Below are 17,036 nucleotides of genomic sequence, written 5' to 3'. Positions count from 1 at the left end.
GTGAGTCACGTCGAGGGCCTGGCTGTGTCGTTACAAAATGAGAATGAGAATACACTAAACTGATATTATCTTTGCCGTTGCGGAGAAGCTTTTATCCAAAGCGACGCACAGTGATTAGTGTTTATTTATCTAGGAGCAGGTAGGGGCTCTGCATATTTCTCGAGGATGCTCACGGGCAGACTAGGGACGTACACAATGGTGTTCATCATCACACATTCCTACCGAAGGAGAATTTGCATCTAAGCTCCAGACTAATGTGAGTTGAATGCACACAAACGAATGGCTCTTCCTTTCATTTGTTGCAATTGTTCGCTCAATAGCTCAAACGCAAATGTATTAAATAAAAGACTAACAGAGAGCGGTGGTTCGCAAGTCTCCCGTCTCTATTGTTTGAGATCAGAATGATTGATCTCTCCCCCAGTGAAGGGCTGTTATCCGCGCCTCAGGGCGCACACAGTTTGATTGCGGAGTGGAGTGATTGACTTGAAGGAATCAAAATTGAACCAAAAACATTTCTCACGGTTAGAAAATTGTCTCACCCAATTCCCCCCTCATCTTGCCCTACTTAACATCCCCATTCTACCAAACAGACTCAAACGGTCCAAACGGTTGACAGTTGGACCGGGAGGAACGGGGACTGCGCTGGTCATCGCAATCGCTCTGTCCTATCGGCTTAATCTGCGCCAAGTGATGTCACTGGCCATTCAACCTCTGATAAGTGCTATCTCTTGGCACCGGTGTCAAGTGGGCAAACATAAAAGGAGCATGTGGTCTGTGTGTAGGGAAGGGCTGAATGTGACCAAGAGTTAAGAGTCAGAGAAACGAGAAGCAGAAACGACTGTGAAAGGGTTATGTGAAATGAGACGAGGAGGGGAGTGGAGGAAGAGTTATATCTACGGTCCAGTAGCTTCTGTGGTCTTGGCTGTGGCCGCTTCTGGCTACAATACTGCAGAGCCCAGTGCTTCCCCTTTCGCTAGGCTACGGCCCGGACACACCAACCGGGATTCAGTAGCAAGACTGCCCCCTAGAGACCCACCCGGTGCCCTGCAGTACAGGCCTCCTGGCCGCAGCTGGGTCTGTTGAGATCTGTTGCAAACCGTCTGTAAAGGCTTGAATCGTACATGCGTTTTATTTTTTACTTTACATTACAAAACTGGGTAATAGATAGTAGTGATCATTGTGAAAAAATATAGTGTTTATTTATTTGACAACTAGAAACAGTAGACACAAAATCAATTGTGTCCGTGAATACGTTTTCCACATTTTAAATACACTTTCGATTGTTCATATGATGAACTCATCATTCATTCATTACGGTTTTGCTACACTAGTCTTTCTCTTGTGAATCCAATCTTTTGCGTGTCTCCCGTCTGCCCTTATTTGGGCCCCAGTGTTGTGTGGCGCTCCGCCCGCGGTGGAGAACGCCCATTTGATTGGCCGCCGAAGGTCCCACTACGACATCCACTCGGTGGTGCGCTACCAGTGCTCCGAGGGCTTCTACCAGCGCCATATTCCCACCACTCGTTGCCGTGCCGACGGCGACTGGGAGCGTCCCAAGATCATCTGCACAAAGTGTGAGTGGCGCACTGAGCGCGCGCTCGCTCGCTCTCTCTCTCTCTCTCCCCTGAGATTCAAGATGTAAACGTTGATCAGGAACAGGCCCGCGTTTTTTGTAAAGAAACTGTCAGGAAAAACGTACCCCAACCGACATTTCTCGTCTGGGATTTACACAGTTAATCAATTATTTCATCTCCTTCAAAGGTGTTTTAAAGGTGTCCAGTACACGGTGAGGTCCGGTGAATAAAATGTCTTATGTTAGGATCAGCTGAGGATGATGTAAAAAAATATGTATCACGTACCGTGCACCACAGCCACTCTACTCTAGCCTGGCTATAGACCGAGCTCAATCGTAGATTGCACGTTGGTCTGGGGAAGCTGCTGTCATTTTCTTCAGCACGAGAGGCGTGATCAACGCATTAAATTGACTCTGTACACAATTGGCTGTGTTAATCCAGCCAATAGCGTGCCAGGGGGGGAAAAGCCAGCTTGGCGATCGGCTCGCACGAAAACGTATCGAAACTAGAAAAGAAATGTATTGCTCTTCTCCAGACCCGTCTGCACGGCGAACTCAAATCGCCGGCAGAACGGGCTGGGCTGGGGGGGGGGGGGGGGGCTGCCCAGTCTAACTCTAGCTCAAACTCACGCACAATGGTCTGCCCCATTCTCCACCCCGCCCCCTCTCAGCTCGACGATCCCACCGCTACAGACGCCACCACCGCCAGCACAGAGAGCGCCGCAGCCACCGGCGGCACGGCGCCGACGGACACAGAGCCAGAGAGGACGCCCACGACAGAGCCAGAGAGGACGCCCACGACCACTACTGAACCCAGTCGTACCGACCTCCCCTCCCCAACCACCACCACCACCACCACCAACCACCCACCCACCAACCAACAACACCCATAATGAAAGACAATACGTCCTAGTAAAAACATCCTAATGGTTTCCATTCACACATCTAACACCTTTCAGAGAAGGGAATCGCAGGATTCCTCTTGTTTATTACTGAACATCCTGCTCGCTGTTCCTCTTAACACCCTCCCTCACCCCCTGCTGCTCCTCCTAACTATAGCTGACTGAGATAAGGTCTTTTTTTTTGGGGGGGGGGGGGGTGGGGAGGGATGGGGGTGGGTCCCTTCCCCGCCGCCCCCACCGCTGGTCCACGTGAACACTAAACTGTTGAATCCACCGTTTTAATGAACCCATGATGTCTAATAATCCGAGCCATCCTAAACACGTCCATCATGACTAACCACCCGCCCCCCCCCACCCCCCCCACCCCCCCACCCCCAGGAGCCGGTGGGTCTCGCGTGCTTGCCCGTGCGTGTGTGTGCATGTAAAGAGGAGACGGTGCGAGCGGTATAGTGGGCGTTTTATTTTGACGTTTAAGTTGACTTTGTTCTTAACGGGAGAAAAAATAATAATAAGATGTTCATCCTAGCAAAGCACACAGATGTATTCGATTGCGAGATGGCTTACGGTTCCCATAACCCTTTCTTGAGATTTTTCGTACGTGTCGTAATGGTTATTTTGTTTTCATTGAAGGCCTGAATAGCTAGCTTTATCCTTAGTATATGTTTTTCTAACATTTGCTATATATTTGTTTATTTTGTGCAATGTATTTATTATTAACCGTTTGCTAGTGGATAGGTTTTTATACATAATAATTAAGAGTTTAACATTTGATACACCGCTACACCATTCATACGGTCAATCAGTAACAACACAGATCATTTCATTTCTACTGATTTGTTTACTGTAAATATTGTATTATCTATTGCAGCTAACAGTTTATCATCACTGCAAGCACTCAACTGAATTTGACGATTTGACAATATGGCCTAGTTCTTGAGTACATTAACAAATTCCCAAGATAACTGCTGACTGAATCAGAAAAGCTGAACAAAAAGCACTTTCCTTGTTGCACGGCTAGATTGACATGATAGGTAAGGTGCCTAGACTATTGCTCCAGCCCCTTTGATAAAAGGATCACTACTTCTACTTCTTTTTGGTGTTCTTATGATTTATTTTGTCCCGCTGTTGTGTATCATTCTTAATAAAGATGGAAAAACCAAGACTTTGTTTCCGAACTTTTATTTGATTAAAGCTACTCTTGACTTTCACTCATGGATCTCATCCTGCTAGTCCAATTATGAGGAAGCATTCAATTGATCGATTCACTCAAGATAAAGACCTTTGTGAAGAATGATCTAATTACGTACAATACTGGGGGTATGAAACTTAACAGTTAGTACAGTATTAATTAAAGAAATGACGGGTAACACAAGTTACAGTGTCAGTATCATTTAATATGTTTGCTAGCCCAACTTAAAATAAAACGGATGACAAATGATGAATTGGTTGTAATATCATATCATTTCTTAAAGTCTTCACATATCTAAGTCATGTTATGATGGGAGTGGAATGTTGGTAGTGTCTGTTGCAACCGGAGTCCTTCCATATTTCAGCTCGTTATCAGTTTGGGGTTCAAGGGTCAGTTAAGTGGGCCATCAGCCCGGTGTACAGAGGTCAGGAATACTTCCCCAGCCCCCAATGAAAGCCTCTGGTTACCCAGCGCTGTGAAACATAACATTTCTGGTCAGTTTCGTTTTATCTTGAAACTGTTCTTTTGCCCTTTCGGGACTGTGAAGTGTTATCTTTAAACAGGTTATGATCAAGGAAGCTGATTGAAGGAATGATATGAATTAACTAGCACTAGCTTGTCCTGAGTAGAGAAAGTATGCTATGAGTGGGTAAATAAATAGTAGGAATCCTCAATGGTTTTATTCTTTTTTTTTTACAAATACATACGACAAAATGGCTTATAGGCTTAACTTATTTAGGATAAAACCTACTCTGGAGCCCCACTGCTCCAGAGGTGAATCTCAAGCTCAAGTGACAGTGATTTGGACCTGGTTTGCTCTATTGATGTGTTTGATGGAGTAAATCTATGCATCATCTTGGTAGGTTTACTAGGGGACCTGGTGCGACACAAACCCTTTTCCCAAAGACAGACAGCGAGAGTGTGTGCGTGTGCGTGAGTCACTTTAGAGCTCTGTCGGGGGCTGGCTTGCAGTCGTCAATTGTGTACACACCTTTTCAAAGTCCATTAGTCCATGCAGGGAGTGTTGAGTGACGTGACATTGATTCTGAATAGCTGACGCAGGTGAGAGGAGCACTTATTCCTCAGAAGACCCGAGCCCTCCTGTCACAGCAAAAAAAAAAAAACAACGTCACGTCCTGCTGGAACCCGACCGCGTTCCCGATTCGACGAGCTAGTTCTTCTTCTTCTCGGCGTTGGTCTGCGCCTGGGTGACATGCTTCATGAAATACGTGGGGTTGGCGTGGCAACGAAGGGCCAGTAGGACGGGTATGGCGACGTACAGGGCGTTCAGGACCACCACGGGCCACCACTTGTCGGCGGGGACTCGGTAGGTGTACGGAGTGCGGCGGTGGAACGACGCCCCGATGTGGCACCACTGGGCCTGGGGAGGGGGGGGGGGGGGGGGGATGAAACTCATTCAACATGATAGATATACAGTAGTACAACTGATTTGCAACGAGATAGGTGATTCTACTTTTTATGCAATGCTGAAGCTGGTGTTGTTGTTGTTGTTTTTTTTGAATTAGATAAACTACAGTTTTGTTGAATCCACTGGAACGACATGAAAGGGCCATGGGCACCATGGTTACCTGGGTCACGGCCCCGGCGAGGAGCAGGGTCAAGTCTAGCATCCAGCCGCATCCGGGCCTGCTCAGGCCGTAGACGCAGGCGACCAGCAGGGGCAGGGCATAGAACAAGTACACCAGCATCTGCCACCACAGGGAGACACGTCGTAGGCACAGTTCACATGCAGCCCCGGTGACCACCATCAGACCTGTAGTTACTAGCTCAGCATACAAAGCATGGTGGGTAACACACTTCCCCAGACTATGCCCCAAATCAAACCATTGGCCAGAACTTTTAGAATTTTATACTTTTTAGCACGAGAGGAGTTGGCCTACTTATAATGTCGGGCAGTATTTCCACACTTTCCCTTGCCTTGTCAATAGACGGAAAAGGTTGCATTCGTGAGATTCCCGGTTGAATGAGTTCAGCGTTGATGCGCTTCAGTCTCCACGACAACATAGCTGTGCATGTAATCAAGTGAGTGACAAGCGCATCTCGGAGCGTGGCCAGGGACACCGTATTAGTTCCTCCCCGCCAAAAGTGTTGTGTGTTTAGTGACGGGCTTCTAATGCACCTTGAGCACAGCTTCAAAGTACTAAAAAATGATTTGCTACGCTGATGCAGCCGCGTTATTGGACAGATCTGTTCAAAGTGACTCGTCATGAGCACAGCAGGGGTTGGGCATTATTCTCAAGGCTGCCAACAGGTGAGGCAGCTGTTGGCACACAGGACCGAAGCCAGTACCTTTTGGCTCAGAGTCAAACACCAGTGCTATCGCCCCCAATTCGACTTCACTGTCTCACTGTCAAACATTAGCCTGGAAATCCAGACCCACATCTAGAAAGCTTGTAGGGTCCGGCAACGAGTAATGAAAATGGGCCAACTCGAGGGGCGGCACCAAGCGTGCATTTGAAAATATCACTGCACTGCAATTGGATAACACTACGACCAATCAGAAGAACGATCAGAAGACGTATCCAAACCAGCGGAGCTCACCAATAGATACGACTCTTGCCGTATCCGATCGGTAAAACAGGGACGCTTTTAGCACCGCCTATATCAGATACACCGACGTGATTGGTTAATGTGCTGGGAGAGGGGTCATCGGGGAGTCGGCGAGTATATAATTGCTCGTTCCCAGAGCGACCCCGCTGAGCAAATTCAAAATTGGATTTGGATTTGAAAACTGGACTTCCGGGGCAGTCAAACATGGAACATTGAATAGCCTGTTCATTGTCAAGCTTGTGAAGAACTCACCGTGACCCTGGGGAAGCCGACGTGGTCCTTCAGGTACGGCTCGTACTGGTAGACGTACGTGAAGCAGGCGTCCAGAGGACAGTCCAGCACCACCTGGTGCGGGGGGGGGGGGAACAACACAGGGGTTAAGGGGGGGGGGACTGCAAGCCTCCTTCAGCAACACAGGCAAAAGGCTTTGTTTGTGTTTGTTCACTCACAAAGCCCCTGAAGACGGTGAAGGCCACGGCAGCCAGCGCCGCCACCGCCAGGAGAGCGTCGACGGGGCGGGTAAACAGACTCTTCCTCTGCTCCATGGCGACCTAGTGGACCGTTGGTGAAAACGTTGTTGAGTGGCGGCGCATGTGTGTGTGTGTGTGTGTTTTGTTAACTCAAAAAAATGGCATTCCAATGTATTTGACATGGTCATGTTCACCTTGTCTGCGGGAATGATTGGCATTTCCCGTGGCCTGCTTAGCAGCAGCGAGGCAGCCCAGAACGGCACCAGGAAGAATGGGATGTTCTTCAGGAACGCAGGGCCGATGTTGGAGCCGTATTTACCTGGACATGAACGGTTTATTATTTCAATTCAGTGCGGTGCTTGAAAGTGATATATGATGAAAATGTTATAATACTAAGACTGAGTACAGATCTGAGTACAGATGAGTACAGATCTGAGTACAGATTAATACTGCTCTCACCGACGACCGTTCCAGGAATCAAAACCAGCTGGTTGGCAATGGAAGACCCCGCCCACAGTAAACCCAGCCCACGATAAGACTTCCTGTGCAGACAGGAAATAGGCAATAGTTAGGTTTGATAAAAGGATGTCAGTACTTGACCAACGACAAACAAAATAAAGCAGCAGTGGAGAAAATACACAGTTTTACCCCTTGAACATTCTGTGTATAATGAGGAGGAAGACGACAAAGTGGACCACGCCATCCCAGTAGCACATCAGCACAGAGTAGGCGGTACTGAGATGGGGCTCCCCCTGTGCGGACAACAGATCAACCAATCAGTACACCAATAACCACACGTCCTCCTTCTCCCTGTGACGTTGAAGGTATAAACATAGAGGCAACGACGCATGGAGACAAATGGAAGGAAAATGCTGTGGGGGAGTCATCATTGTGAGGTAAAAGAAGACTTACCATCTTAATGTAGAAGCCCATGAAACCCTGAATGAAACCATCCTGCTCTAAAGCGTTGGTGAGGGCCATCAAACAGGTAAACGAGAACTCTGCAAAGACTACACACAAGACACAAGTAGCGTCGATTTAAATTACGTTTGCCCAATGAAAGCAAATATGACGATTAATGTACAAATTGTCAAATGTACATTTCTCTGCGTTTGAGTGTCTGTACCAAAGAACAACGGGTCGATGTTCTGCTTGTGTCTCACTGTGAGGAGGAGCAGCAGAAGCACTGATCCGAGGACCACCATACCCAGTCCCAGCATTCCCAGGGGTCTGGAAGAAGCTATCGTTATCAGTCCCAATTCCCAATCCTTGTTACACTGATAAAGTACTCCAATTAAATGCAAGATCAATTCAATTGTGGTTCGAACTGGTTTGGCATATACCTAAGCCACTTCTTCCAAGCAATTAATGCCAAATCAATGTTGTTAAACACAGATTAAATTATATTTGGGCAAATAACTCGAATTTTCAAAATAAGAGTCTGTGCAGATAATCGTAGGCTAAAATAATCACATTGCCTACCATTATATGTGCTATAATTTGTTGTATTCCATCTTACAAACTAACTACATTAAGTAACAAAAAGCTTATTGGGGTTAGTAACCCTTTTTCAGTAAAATTACTATGTAAAGTACAAAGACAAAACACTTACTTCTGAAGCGCATCGATATTGTTCATGGCATACAGGACCCCGGGGGCTAAGAGGGACAGGAGGAGAACGGATAACTCAGTCGGTGGCCTCATCTTACTTTACCCTGCTGAACCTCTGGGTATATATAATGATATACGACTAAAATGTATGTTCCACAAAAACTAGCATATTAGATGCCAATAGACGAATCCTGTGGCGGTGTAGGTAAAGTGAAAGAGAAGTGGCAGCCGTCGCCTGGTCTTCTGTGATGAGGCACCGTGTTAATCACGCACACAATCGATGCTGTAGTTGATTTTATTAGGCTAAACTAGTGGGTTACAAAGTTCACCGAATTTGCACACGTGGGATTTCAGGGCGAATGCAACACTACTTGTTTTGTTGTGAAGGATGCCACCCCGTGGTGAAACCGAAAAGTGAAACTCATTTCTTTCCAATTGTAATCTTTTCATGAGTGGGCCCAACATCATTCTATGGGCTATCCTATCCATAACTATCCATAATAAAGAACGCAATCCATCTGATGTCTCCCTTCTTGATTACATTCTGGATGATATTGTACTTTGAGAGAGAAGTGTATTTCTGTAGATTTTTTTCCATCTCATTGTAGATGAGTTGAGCACTCATTGCACACATTAGCTACATAACATCTCACAGATCAGGAGAGTCATTTGTGATTTACACCAGATACAACATTATCATCCATAATAAAGTGAAACTGAAGAGGATTATGCGACTGAAACCCATAGACTTATGGAGGACAGAGAGAGAGGGAGAGGGAGGGATAGGGCTTGTGAGGGAGATAAGAAGAGGGGGGGAGGGGGGATACTTCAGGGCTGTAGAGGAGAGTGCGTGTAGTATGAAAGGTGATTTAACCCAACACATATAGCTTACAGGCACCACCACCACCACGTCCAACAGACAGAGAGAAGTGTGCCCAACCGCTCAGCCACCATGCTGCACCCTTTAATGATTGGCATCGTCACCGTGAACACTAGCATGACGGTCATCTACTGGGCTTTCCTGTTCGGGGATTTCTACCTCAAGTGGATGGCCGACGGAGACGACAAGCCCAAGGACATAGTCACCCCTGCGTGAGGAATACCTTGTGGGACTAAACAACATGGCAGCTCTCCTGTAGAACATAGTCAGCAGAGACAGAATTGATTTTAGTGCTTGGCAGTGGAGTTTTTTGTTTGTTTGTTTGTTTGTTTGTTTGTTTGTTTTTTCATCATAATTCAAAAAGTTTCCAGTTCATTGTCGTTTACAATATTCAGTGTTTGTACTGAATGGGAAGATTTCTACCAAACAAGGAGGAAGAAGTCACACCAACAGGTAGGTCTGATTCATATTCTCTCAGTAATGCCATCAGTGGTTCATTGCAGACCGTTCAACAATGTGAAATAGAGTCACTGCTGAATTCTTCAAACTTCTCCTTCTCAATTGATCCACACTCAGTTTTATCACTTCGATAGCTAATTCCCTTACTTAAAATGGGGTCGTCGGGTCCAAAGTGGGTTCTGGTCTCGACAGACTTTCTCTCTCTGCTGACTCAGTCCAGGGGCTTTGCTTGAGACCATGCTGTAATGAGCGTCCCACAAATCTCCTCAGGGATTACAAGAGAATATCATCAGCACTGAAAAAACAAGAGCAGACATCTTAACTCTCCCCACAAGAACATCCGGCGAATGCTTGGACAACTCACACTGCTTTTTTTAGCTTTATATTTAGGTTGACAACACAGTATGAGTATAATTATTTTGCAAGAAGGTGTTGAGCCTCCAGACCTAAAGCAACATACCTTCTATTGGGGCTTTCATCCAGTCTCCTGGTTCATCCTCATCGTTAACGTCAGCCTCGGCGTGTTTGAATGGTCCTACATTATTTACCAAAAGTGTTTCGCACCCGAAGAGGTTAAAGAGGAAGAAGAGGTGGTAGGAGTGAAGGGGGAGACGGAAGAGGACGACGATGATGATGACGACTAAGAGGAGTCTTCCTTCTAGGGAACAGGGGAATCGTACAAACCATCCAAATTTAGTCTTTCAGCTTCTTCTCACACTTAGGTCACGGCGACACATTCCTGTTACAGTCCGACTACGGTGGGTTACGCTTCCTGTAACCAAGCTCTGTCTTTTACTGGGATGTATATGTATATAACAGTATACATTGTTTTTGCTGACTTTAACACTTTCTGGTCGGTCTGTGGTTTCTTTCAGAAAACTGCTGGCTTAATAGAGATTTAACTTTGGTACTCTGGTTTTATCACAGCAGCCAAGCGCCGGAGACCTCAGGTCCTGATCCCAGGTCAGTATTCACACTCTCCAGGCACTCGCTCCAAACATCTCCCACAACATATTCCTGTGTGTCTTAGGTGCCATGCTTCTGCTTCCACGTCGTTTCCAAGTGCGCACCATCATTGTAACACGCGTGTGGATTCACGTGCCCCTCTAGTCCCCCCCTCTAGTTCCTCGGATTTGCCCTGAAACCTCTCATACTGTAGTGCTGTACTATGCCGGGTACTGTAATATGCTGGGTACGATTAACATATTGAACCATAACTGATTCTACGTCTACTGTGTATACATATTTTATTTTAAATGTGTCAGTATAAATATCTCATATGTATATTGTATACATATTCTTGTTTATAGTATTTATTTAATTTATTTGTTTATTTTTATATTTCACGTTTCACTCTGAAAAACCACCGGGTGTGCATGTGATGTAACCAAGGTTATCATATATGTAAGATGTATATCCCTATAGCTTGGCCATGGGTAACCTTAAGCCTCTTCCAGCGTATTACTCTCCCATCTCATATCTCTAATCCCAGGCGATGTGAAGCTGATATCTCCCACCACGACAACCTCAATCCTATTAGCCCTCCCTGTCCCATATACCCTCATAACACTGCCCTCCTCCTCACCCCTGGTGTCTTATGTACCTTCCCCCCCCCCCCCCCCCCCTCCCCCCTGCCTCCTCCTCAGCCCCCTGGTGTCTTCTGTACCCCCCGTCCTCCCCCCTGTCCTCCTGCTCACCACCCCTGGTGTCCTATGTCCCCCCCCCTCCCCAGCCTCCTCCTCCGCCCCCCCCCTGATGCCCTACAGGAGTGTATATGCAAACCCTACCTCCCTCCAAGACCTGTTCGGAGAATTTGGTTTTTTTTTATGGGTCTAGACGAAAGCGTAGACACACTTAGCATCAAGGATCACATTCTTGTCTGCTGATCTACATTGGTAGGCACAGATTACACCTGACGTCCTGTTATTCCCGAAAGACCTTCACAAGACATCTTCCATCAAGGCTCCGTCCTGACCATCCGTCCACTTCCACTGCCATAACGCCAACAACATGTTTCATTATCAAAATGTCCTGTAACCACTTTCTCCACCCTTACTTTCAAAGTGTTTGCAGTTCGAACATAAAAAGGAGCTGGTGAAAACCAGTTCCTTTTTTCTTCAACCCCAGACGAAACATTTCATCAGGCAGCAGCAGAGAAAGCGCATGACATAGCGAGAGAGAGAGAGAGAGAGAGAAAGCGAGAGAAAGAGAGAGAGAGACTCTGGTACCGTTCTACTTCCCCATTGAAAGAACAGGCCACTCTCTCGTCACACTCTTCAACCCGGGGCCCCTCCCGGGCCCTAACCATGGACCGGCTGCGACCCACTTCCTCTCCGGGGTCCCCCGGGGCGGTTCTGGTGGCCGACCTCGGCCGGCTGGCGGCGCCGGAGCATCGCAGGCTCCTCCAGATCTCCCAGAGGACCATGGAGGGCGAGCCCTATTTCATGGACTACGTCCCCCCAGCCAGAGACGCCATCGCTCTTCCGCTCTATGTCGCGTACATCCTGGTGGGGGTGGTGCTGGTGGTGGTGGCCACCTACGCTATAGTGGGCCACCTGATTAACGACCTCATTCATGACCTGGCAGGTAACCCCACCCAGAGGTTGTTGTTGTTGTTGTTGTGGTGTCTCCGGAAAAAAAAACAATGAAACTCACCATCCCACCAAATGTCCGCCTCTTCTCCTTCGTAACCCCTTCTGTGTCTTTCCGGCATCTGCTTCTCTGGACTCCAACCTCTTGGTGTGTCATCATCATCACCCCCCTCAGTACCCCTGCACGTCTCCGGCTCAAATGGAGCCAGTCAACGGTTGTCTCCTCCTTGTGAAAATGAAACCACAGTTCTGAATGTCTCTCGATCGATCCTTCACTTTCCGTACCGCGTGTGGTGAGCACCCGTGGTCCTCTCACTCCCGGCTCCTTTTCTGAGCTCTCCTGTTGAGTGTATCCTTGTTATCACACTTCTTATCACATTTTATCAGTGCCGTGATTTCCCTGATGTTTTTGCATTGGGCGGCCCCAGAATCGACCCCTAACCCTGACAGTGTTAATGCCATGGTCAAGACAGGACCGAAATGTGTTGTTTTGAGTGGCAGGATAACCATGTTTTTGGTAGTAAAAGAAAATTGTAAAATTGACAGGGCAATGTTACTGGAAAAAAAATAATTATTAAACATGAATTATTCCTCCTCCTTGTCTTTTTTTTTACAGACTGCCTACTTGGCCCCAAACCTTTGGATGACGAGGACGTAGAAGCTGAGGGCGTGGAGGACGTGGAGGAAGAGCACCGCATTAGCATACACGGACAGGCGGAGATGGTGGAGGAGGGGGACCGGGTGAAGGTGGAGCAGGAGGAGAGAGCGGGGCTGCTGCCGGGCTCTTACGTGCGTGAGGAGGCAGGAGCTAACCCTGAGCCACAAAGTGCTTTGGCACGCAGCTCTAGAGAAACAAGGACATCTGCTCATAACGTGGTGTTTTCCTGCCCAGTCCTCCCGTATGCCACATCCCTCTAAGTTACGGGAGGGTTAGGGTGTAGCAATGGGTCTCTGTGATTCCACTGGTTCAGATCTCCACTGCAGGCATTCGCAACACATAAAGGTAGTGTTGATGTAGTGTTAATATGATAACATGATATGTATCAGGCATTTCGTTTGGTTTGGCTTCCCCTGGCTTGGTACTTAAAATGCGAGAATAGATTCTGGGCATCGTGCTAAGCAGTAGTATATTTGAAGTTAATTTTACTTGAACCGTTTTCTAAATGAGGCCTCATTCTAATTTAATTTCACATTTATTTTTTCACACCGATTTTCACACCTTAAAAAGGAAAAAAAACAATTGTTTCCCCAGTGTTTTGTTTTTTTTCTACTAGAAAACATTTTAGTTCAACAGGGTGTCAGACAGTTTCCTATGATATGAGAAAAAAAAGATACAGTACATTTTACTTGTTTGGGTCAATAAATGTGAAATAAGTTGTTGTGAGAGTCAACCGGAAAGGTTATCAAATAAAAAATAAAAAAATATATTGCTGTTCGGTGTCTTTTAATCGACGTATCCTGGAATGTTGTTGAGTTGTCACACAATGCATTTCTCCAGTAAAGAACTGAGCAACAGAACTGTGTGGTGTACGTGCCTTTCTGTCTGGTGTACTCTAATCTCCTTTGCCTGTTGAAGATGTCTCAAGGGCCGTAGCTCCACATGTAAATTGAAATGATTGTTGTTCGGTAAGCGAAAATGTCAATCAGCGTTACCGTGGCAACAGTTCGCCTTCAGTTCAACTTCACTGACATAACATAGCACGTGGTCTGTTTAAAAGAACACGTTGAACCGATCTACCATGGGCTTACACCTGCACGTGTAGAAATAGATTTTCATTGCGTTACACAGCTTAAACAATTGCTCTTTATCTCTTTGATAAACCCCGGCTCACAGATTTGTTATTCTGACCTTGAGTAGCTCATCTCACACTCATGCTAATCTGTCTTACACCTGCATAGCCCCACAGCCAGCGTTACACCCACGCAGACACAGAATGATCACAAGGAAACTATCATGAAGGAGGAAGATATGTGTATAAACATTTTAACTGTGCTAAATTGGTGAGTAGCAGTAGTGGGCACATAGTGGGACCGCAGCGTAATGAGAGAATACAGCCGTGGTACAGTTTTGTGACTCAGTGGATTAGAAGGAGCTTTGTCTGTTCTGCTGTACAGGATCTGTATAACAGCACCTCTACATCAAGGTGAGTCTTTCTCAGATAGTTTGCCACTCTTGTTAATGTCGGTAGCCTACTAATGCATTGTTTTCATACCCTGAATGTATGCAGAGACCTCCAGGCCGTTGCTTTATAGAGTTAATTGGTTATTTGAGGATTACAAAACAAATGTAGTCCACATTAAATCTGTCTCAAACTAATATTTCTAGTTGGAGTAAACTGTGTGGGACTAGAACCACTTCAATCCTATATATTTACTTTAGGACAACTAGTTTGTGCATAACATAACATGCATACATAATATAATAATAAAAGGTCCATCGTATTTTGCTATGGGACTTCTGTTTTCATAACATACATGTACCTTTATATAATGTCAAAATGTCATATATATATATTTATGATACGTTAAGTTTCCATCTACCATTGCCCAGAAGCGTAGCTGTGCCGCTCCGTTCTCGGCGGGCTGAGCAGCCATGGAGGAGGTCACAGAGAACACGTTGAACGTCCACCACCGCGAGGACGACGGGACGCTGTACTTTGAGACCTACGTCCCCCCGGCCCGGGACGCCATCTCCCTGCCCAAGCACGTGCTGTACCTGCTGATGGGCTCCTGCATGGTGATGTCGGTGCTGTACGCCATTATCGGCCACCTCATCAAAGACCTCGTTCATGACTTCGCCGGTATGCTATTTATTTGGAGTGCACGACACCACTGACACATCTCGCCGTGTTTACCTGTGGGTTCAATTGTTATTGAATACTTGTTTCCCCCCCACCCCTAACAAATCAATCCACACCTCTTTCGTTGTAATGTGTGAATAGGTGGGTCGGTAGATAATGGGCCTGGTGCAGGGTAGTGTGTTTGAATCACAGTCAAAAAAACAGTTTCTGTTCAACCCTACTGTCTGTGCTAATACCAGCTCTGATCACACGTCTGAATTCACAGACTTTCCCCTCAGATGAATTGCCTGCTGTCGAGTGATGCAGTAGAACAGACTTCAGTTCTACCATCTCCCGGTATTGACTCAACTCCACACTGTTTTTCTCCCCCCCCCCCCCCCCCCCCCCCGGCTCTCTCTCGACGCTCCCGGACCAGACTGGGTGTTTGGAGAGCAGCCCGAGGAGTTGGTGGTGAACTTTTGCGAGGCCAAGGATAAGTTCATGGCGGACTGGTGTCCGGAGACTTCTCCAGAGCTGGAGGAGATGGCCCGGGCAGAGCAGATCAAGGTGGTCCTGGAAACCAACGAATACTCCCCTGCCATCTGGATCATATCGGATGGTCTTGAGCCAAAACCGGCCAGGAAAGGACCGCGCGTGGCCTTTGGGGCCAAAAGTTAGATCTGGGGATGTTTATTTGTAATGTTCATATTACGCTGTTTGACTGCTCATATTATTGCTGTGTCTAAAACCTTACTGTACCGACAGCGACATATTGATTCACCTTCTTGTGACAAATGTACCTATTGTAAGTCGCTTTGGATAAAAGCGTCTGGTAAATGCAACTAAATGTAAATGTAAATGTAAAACCAAGAATGAAGGCTTGTCTCGTGGAGAATGAAGTGGCCCTATCGCGACACCCAGTGGGCTTCAGGGGTATTACATATGAAATGCAGGATCAATTTACCTCACATCACTGATACACACACCCACACACGCGGTCACTTCAAACAAATCTGATACGAAGATTTCTTGAATTTTTCTTCATAGCTATGCAGATACATTACGATTGCAATGTACAAGGAACAACTCTGACTATTCTACTCAATGGTTTTAAGAAATACTTGATGATGGTTGAATATAAAGAATAAATTGAATTAATTAAACAATCCGCCATTTTTTTTTAGCAACCAGACAAAGAGTGTATGAAAGATTTACATTTTAATGAATGTATTTCCTCATCCGTAATATGCCGTTTCCTTTACCATGTTTCATTGTCATAAACACAGAAAATGCTAGGCATGCTGTGTTGATTATTGCTATTTACAATGATGTAAACACTACATTTAAATCTCAATTTGAAAGTAGGATATGCATCCCTGATGACTATAGGCCTATTTTTAGTTTGGACAGGTTACATTACTACATCTCATCATTTTGATCTGTAGGCCTATTGCAGACATCTGTTTTACCTTCGTTCACACACCATATGGGTGTGTTAATGCATTTAGATTTCAAGTCACTTAATTGATCATATTATTAATCAGAAAATGCCGTCACGATGACCATGATGAGGTCCGATGTTCATGGTTCAGTAATTTTTTTTGGTCCATATAAATTAAACGAGTGCCTTTTTTTTTATTTATTTTTTTACGTTTGTTATGTTTGTAGCCTAACGACGATGTCGTCTGCCTACTCTATAAATATATCTACTAAATATATCCTCCTAATGAATTAACCATTTTATATATTATATGGGAGGTTTGCGCTTTACCTATCTGAACTCCCCACTAGGCTGGGACGGCTGCACCGCAGGGGGGGCTGTATGGTGTAAAACAGCCAATCTGTGAATACCCCCACCTCATCTGTTTTATTTCAGGGCGCTCATCTCCTCCACGTCTCCTCAAAAGGGTAGGCTAGTGGTGGCTGTGTAATCGGCCATGAGCATTTATTCCTCCTTTATAAATTACCAATGGACGGGTGATTTAACAGCCGGGCTTTACCCGCAAGGTT

At 46.1% G+C, this 17,036-nt stretch overlaps 2 protein-coding genes across 3 annotated transcripts in view; one reads left to right on the top strand and one right to left on the bottom strand.

The window, feature by feature from the left end:
* LOC311361217 (neurocan core protein-like) overlaps positions 1–3,626 on the top strand; it is a gene marked incomplete at its 5' end in the record, with an annotated part of 14,080 nt that extends 10,454 nt beyond the window's left edge. Inside the window, 2 exons of the mRNA XM_084481419.1 lie at positions 1,392–1,574; positions 2,245–3,626. Coding sequence (XP_084337545.1) covers positions 1,392–1,574; positions 2,245–2,384 — 323 coding nt within the window. The 3' untranslated portion in view covers positions 2,385–3,626. The remainder of the gene's footprint in view (positions 1–1,391; positions 1,575–2,244) is intronic.
* A 49-nt stretch (positions 3,627–3,675) lies between these two features.
* LOC311361024 (transmembrane 6 superfamily member 2-like) lies at positions 3,676–8,614 on the bottom strand. Of its 2 annotated transcripts, XR_014638538.1 has the most exons (11): positions 8,318–8,614; positions 7,832–7,935; positions 7,618–7,715; positions 7,354–7,457; positions 7,165–7,247; positions 6,900–7,024; positions 6,685–6,786; positions 6,488–6,580; positions 5,254–5,373; positions 4,656–5,045; positions 3,676–4,137 (listed from the first exon to the last, which is right to left on the bottom strand). XR_014638538.1 is itself a non-coding variant. In XM_084481195.1 (10 exons), exons 1-10 carry the CDS (start codon positions 8,407–8,409, stop codon positions 4,836–4,838), a joined length of 1,131 nt encoding a protein of 376 aa, XP_084337321.1. In that variant the 5' UTR covers positions 8,410–8,614; the 3' UTR covers positions 4,323–4,835. The 2 variants fall into 2 exon arrangements, 1 of the variants encoding a protein (XP_084337321.1); XM_084481195.1 differs by lacking the exon at positions 3,676–4,137 and having other exon boundaries at positions 4,323–5,045.
* Positions 8,615–17,036: the final 8,422 nt, after the last annotated feature.

The sequence above is a fragment of the Micromesistius poutassou genome (assembly GCF_964030765.1).
Source record: "Micromesistius poutassou genome assembly, chromosome: 16".
In the NCBI taxonomy this organism is placed as follows: domain Eukaryota; kingdom Metazoa; phylum Chordata; class Actinopteri; order Gadiformes; family Gadidae; genus Micromesistius; species Micromesistius poutassou.
The sequence above is the reverse complement of the archived record's forward strand: the minus strand, read 5'-3'. Positions and strand labels throughout refer to the sequence as shown.

Excerpts from the sequence above, each read along its gene's own strand:
- LOC311361024 (XM_084481195.1), bottom strand. The coding sequence starts at position 8,409 with ATGAGGCCACCGACTGAGTTATCCGTTCTCCTCCTGTCCCTCTTAGCC. Across the intron at positions 7,936-8,317 it reads AATATCGATGCGCTTCAGAA|ACCCCTGGGAATGCTGGGAC; the intron begins GTAAGTGTTTTG and ends AGCTTCTTCCAG. Across the intron at positions 5,046-5,253 it reads TCGCCGGGGCCGTGACCCAG|GCCCAGTGGTGCCACATCGG; the intron begins GTAACCATGGTG and ends CCCCCTCCCCAG.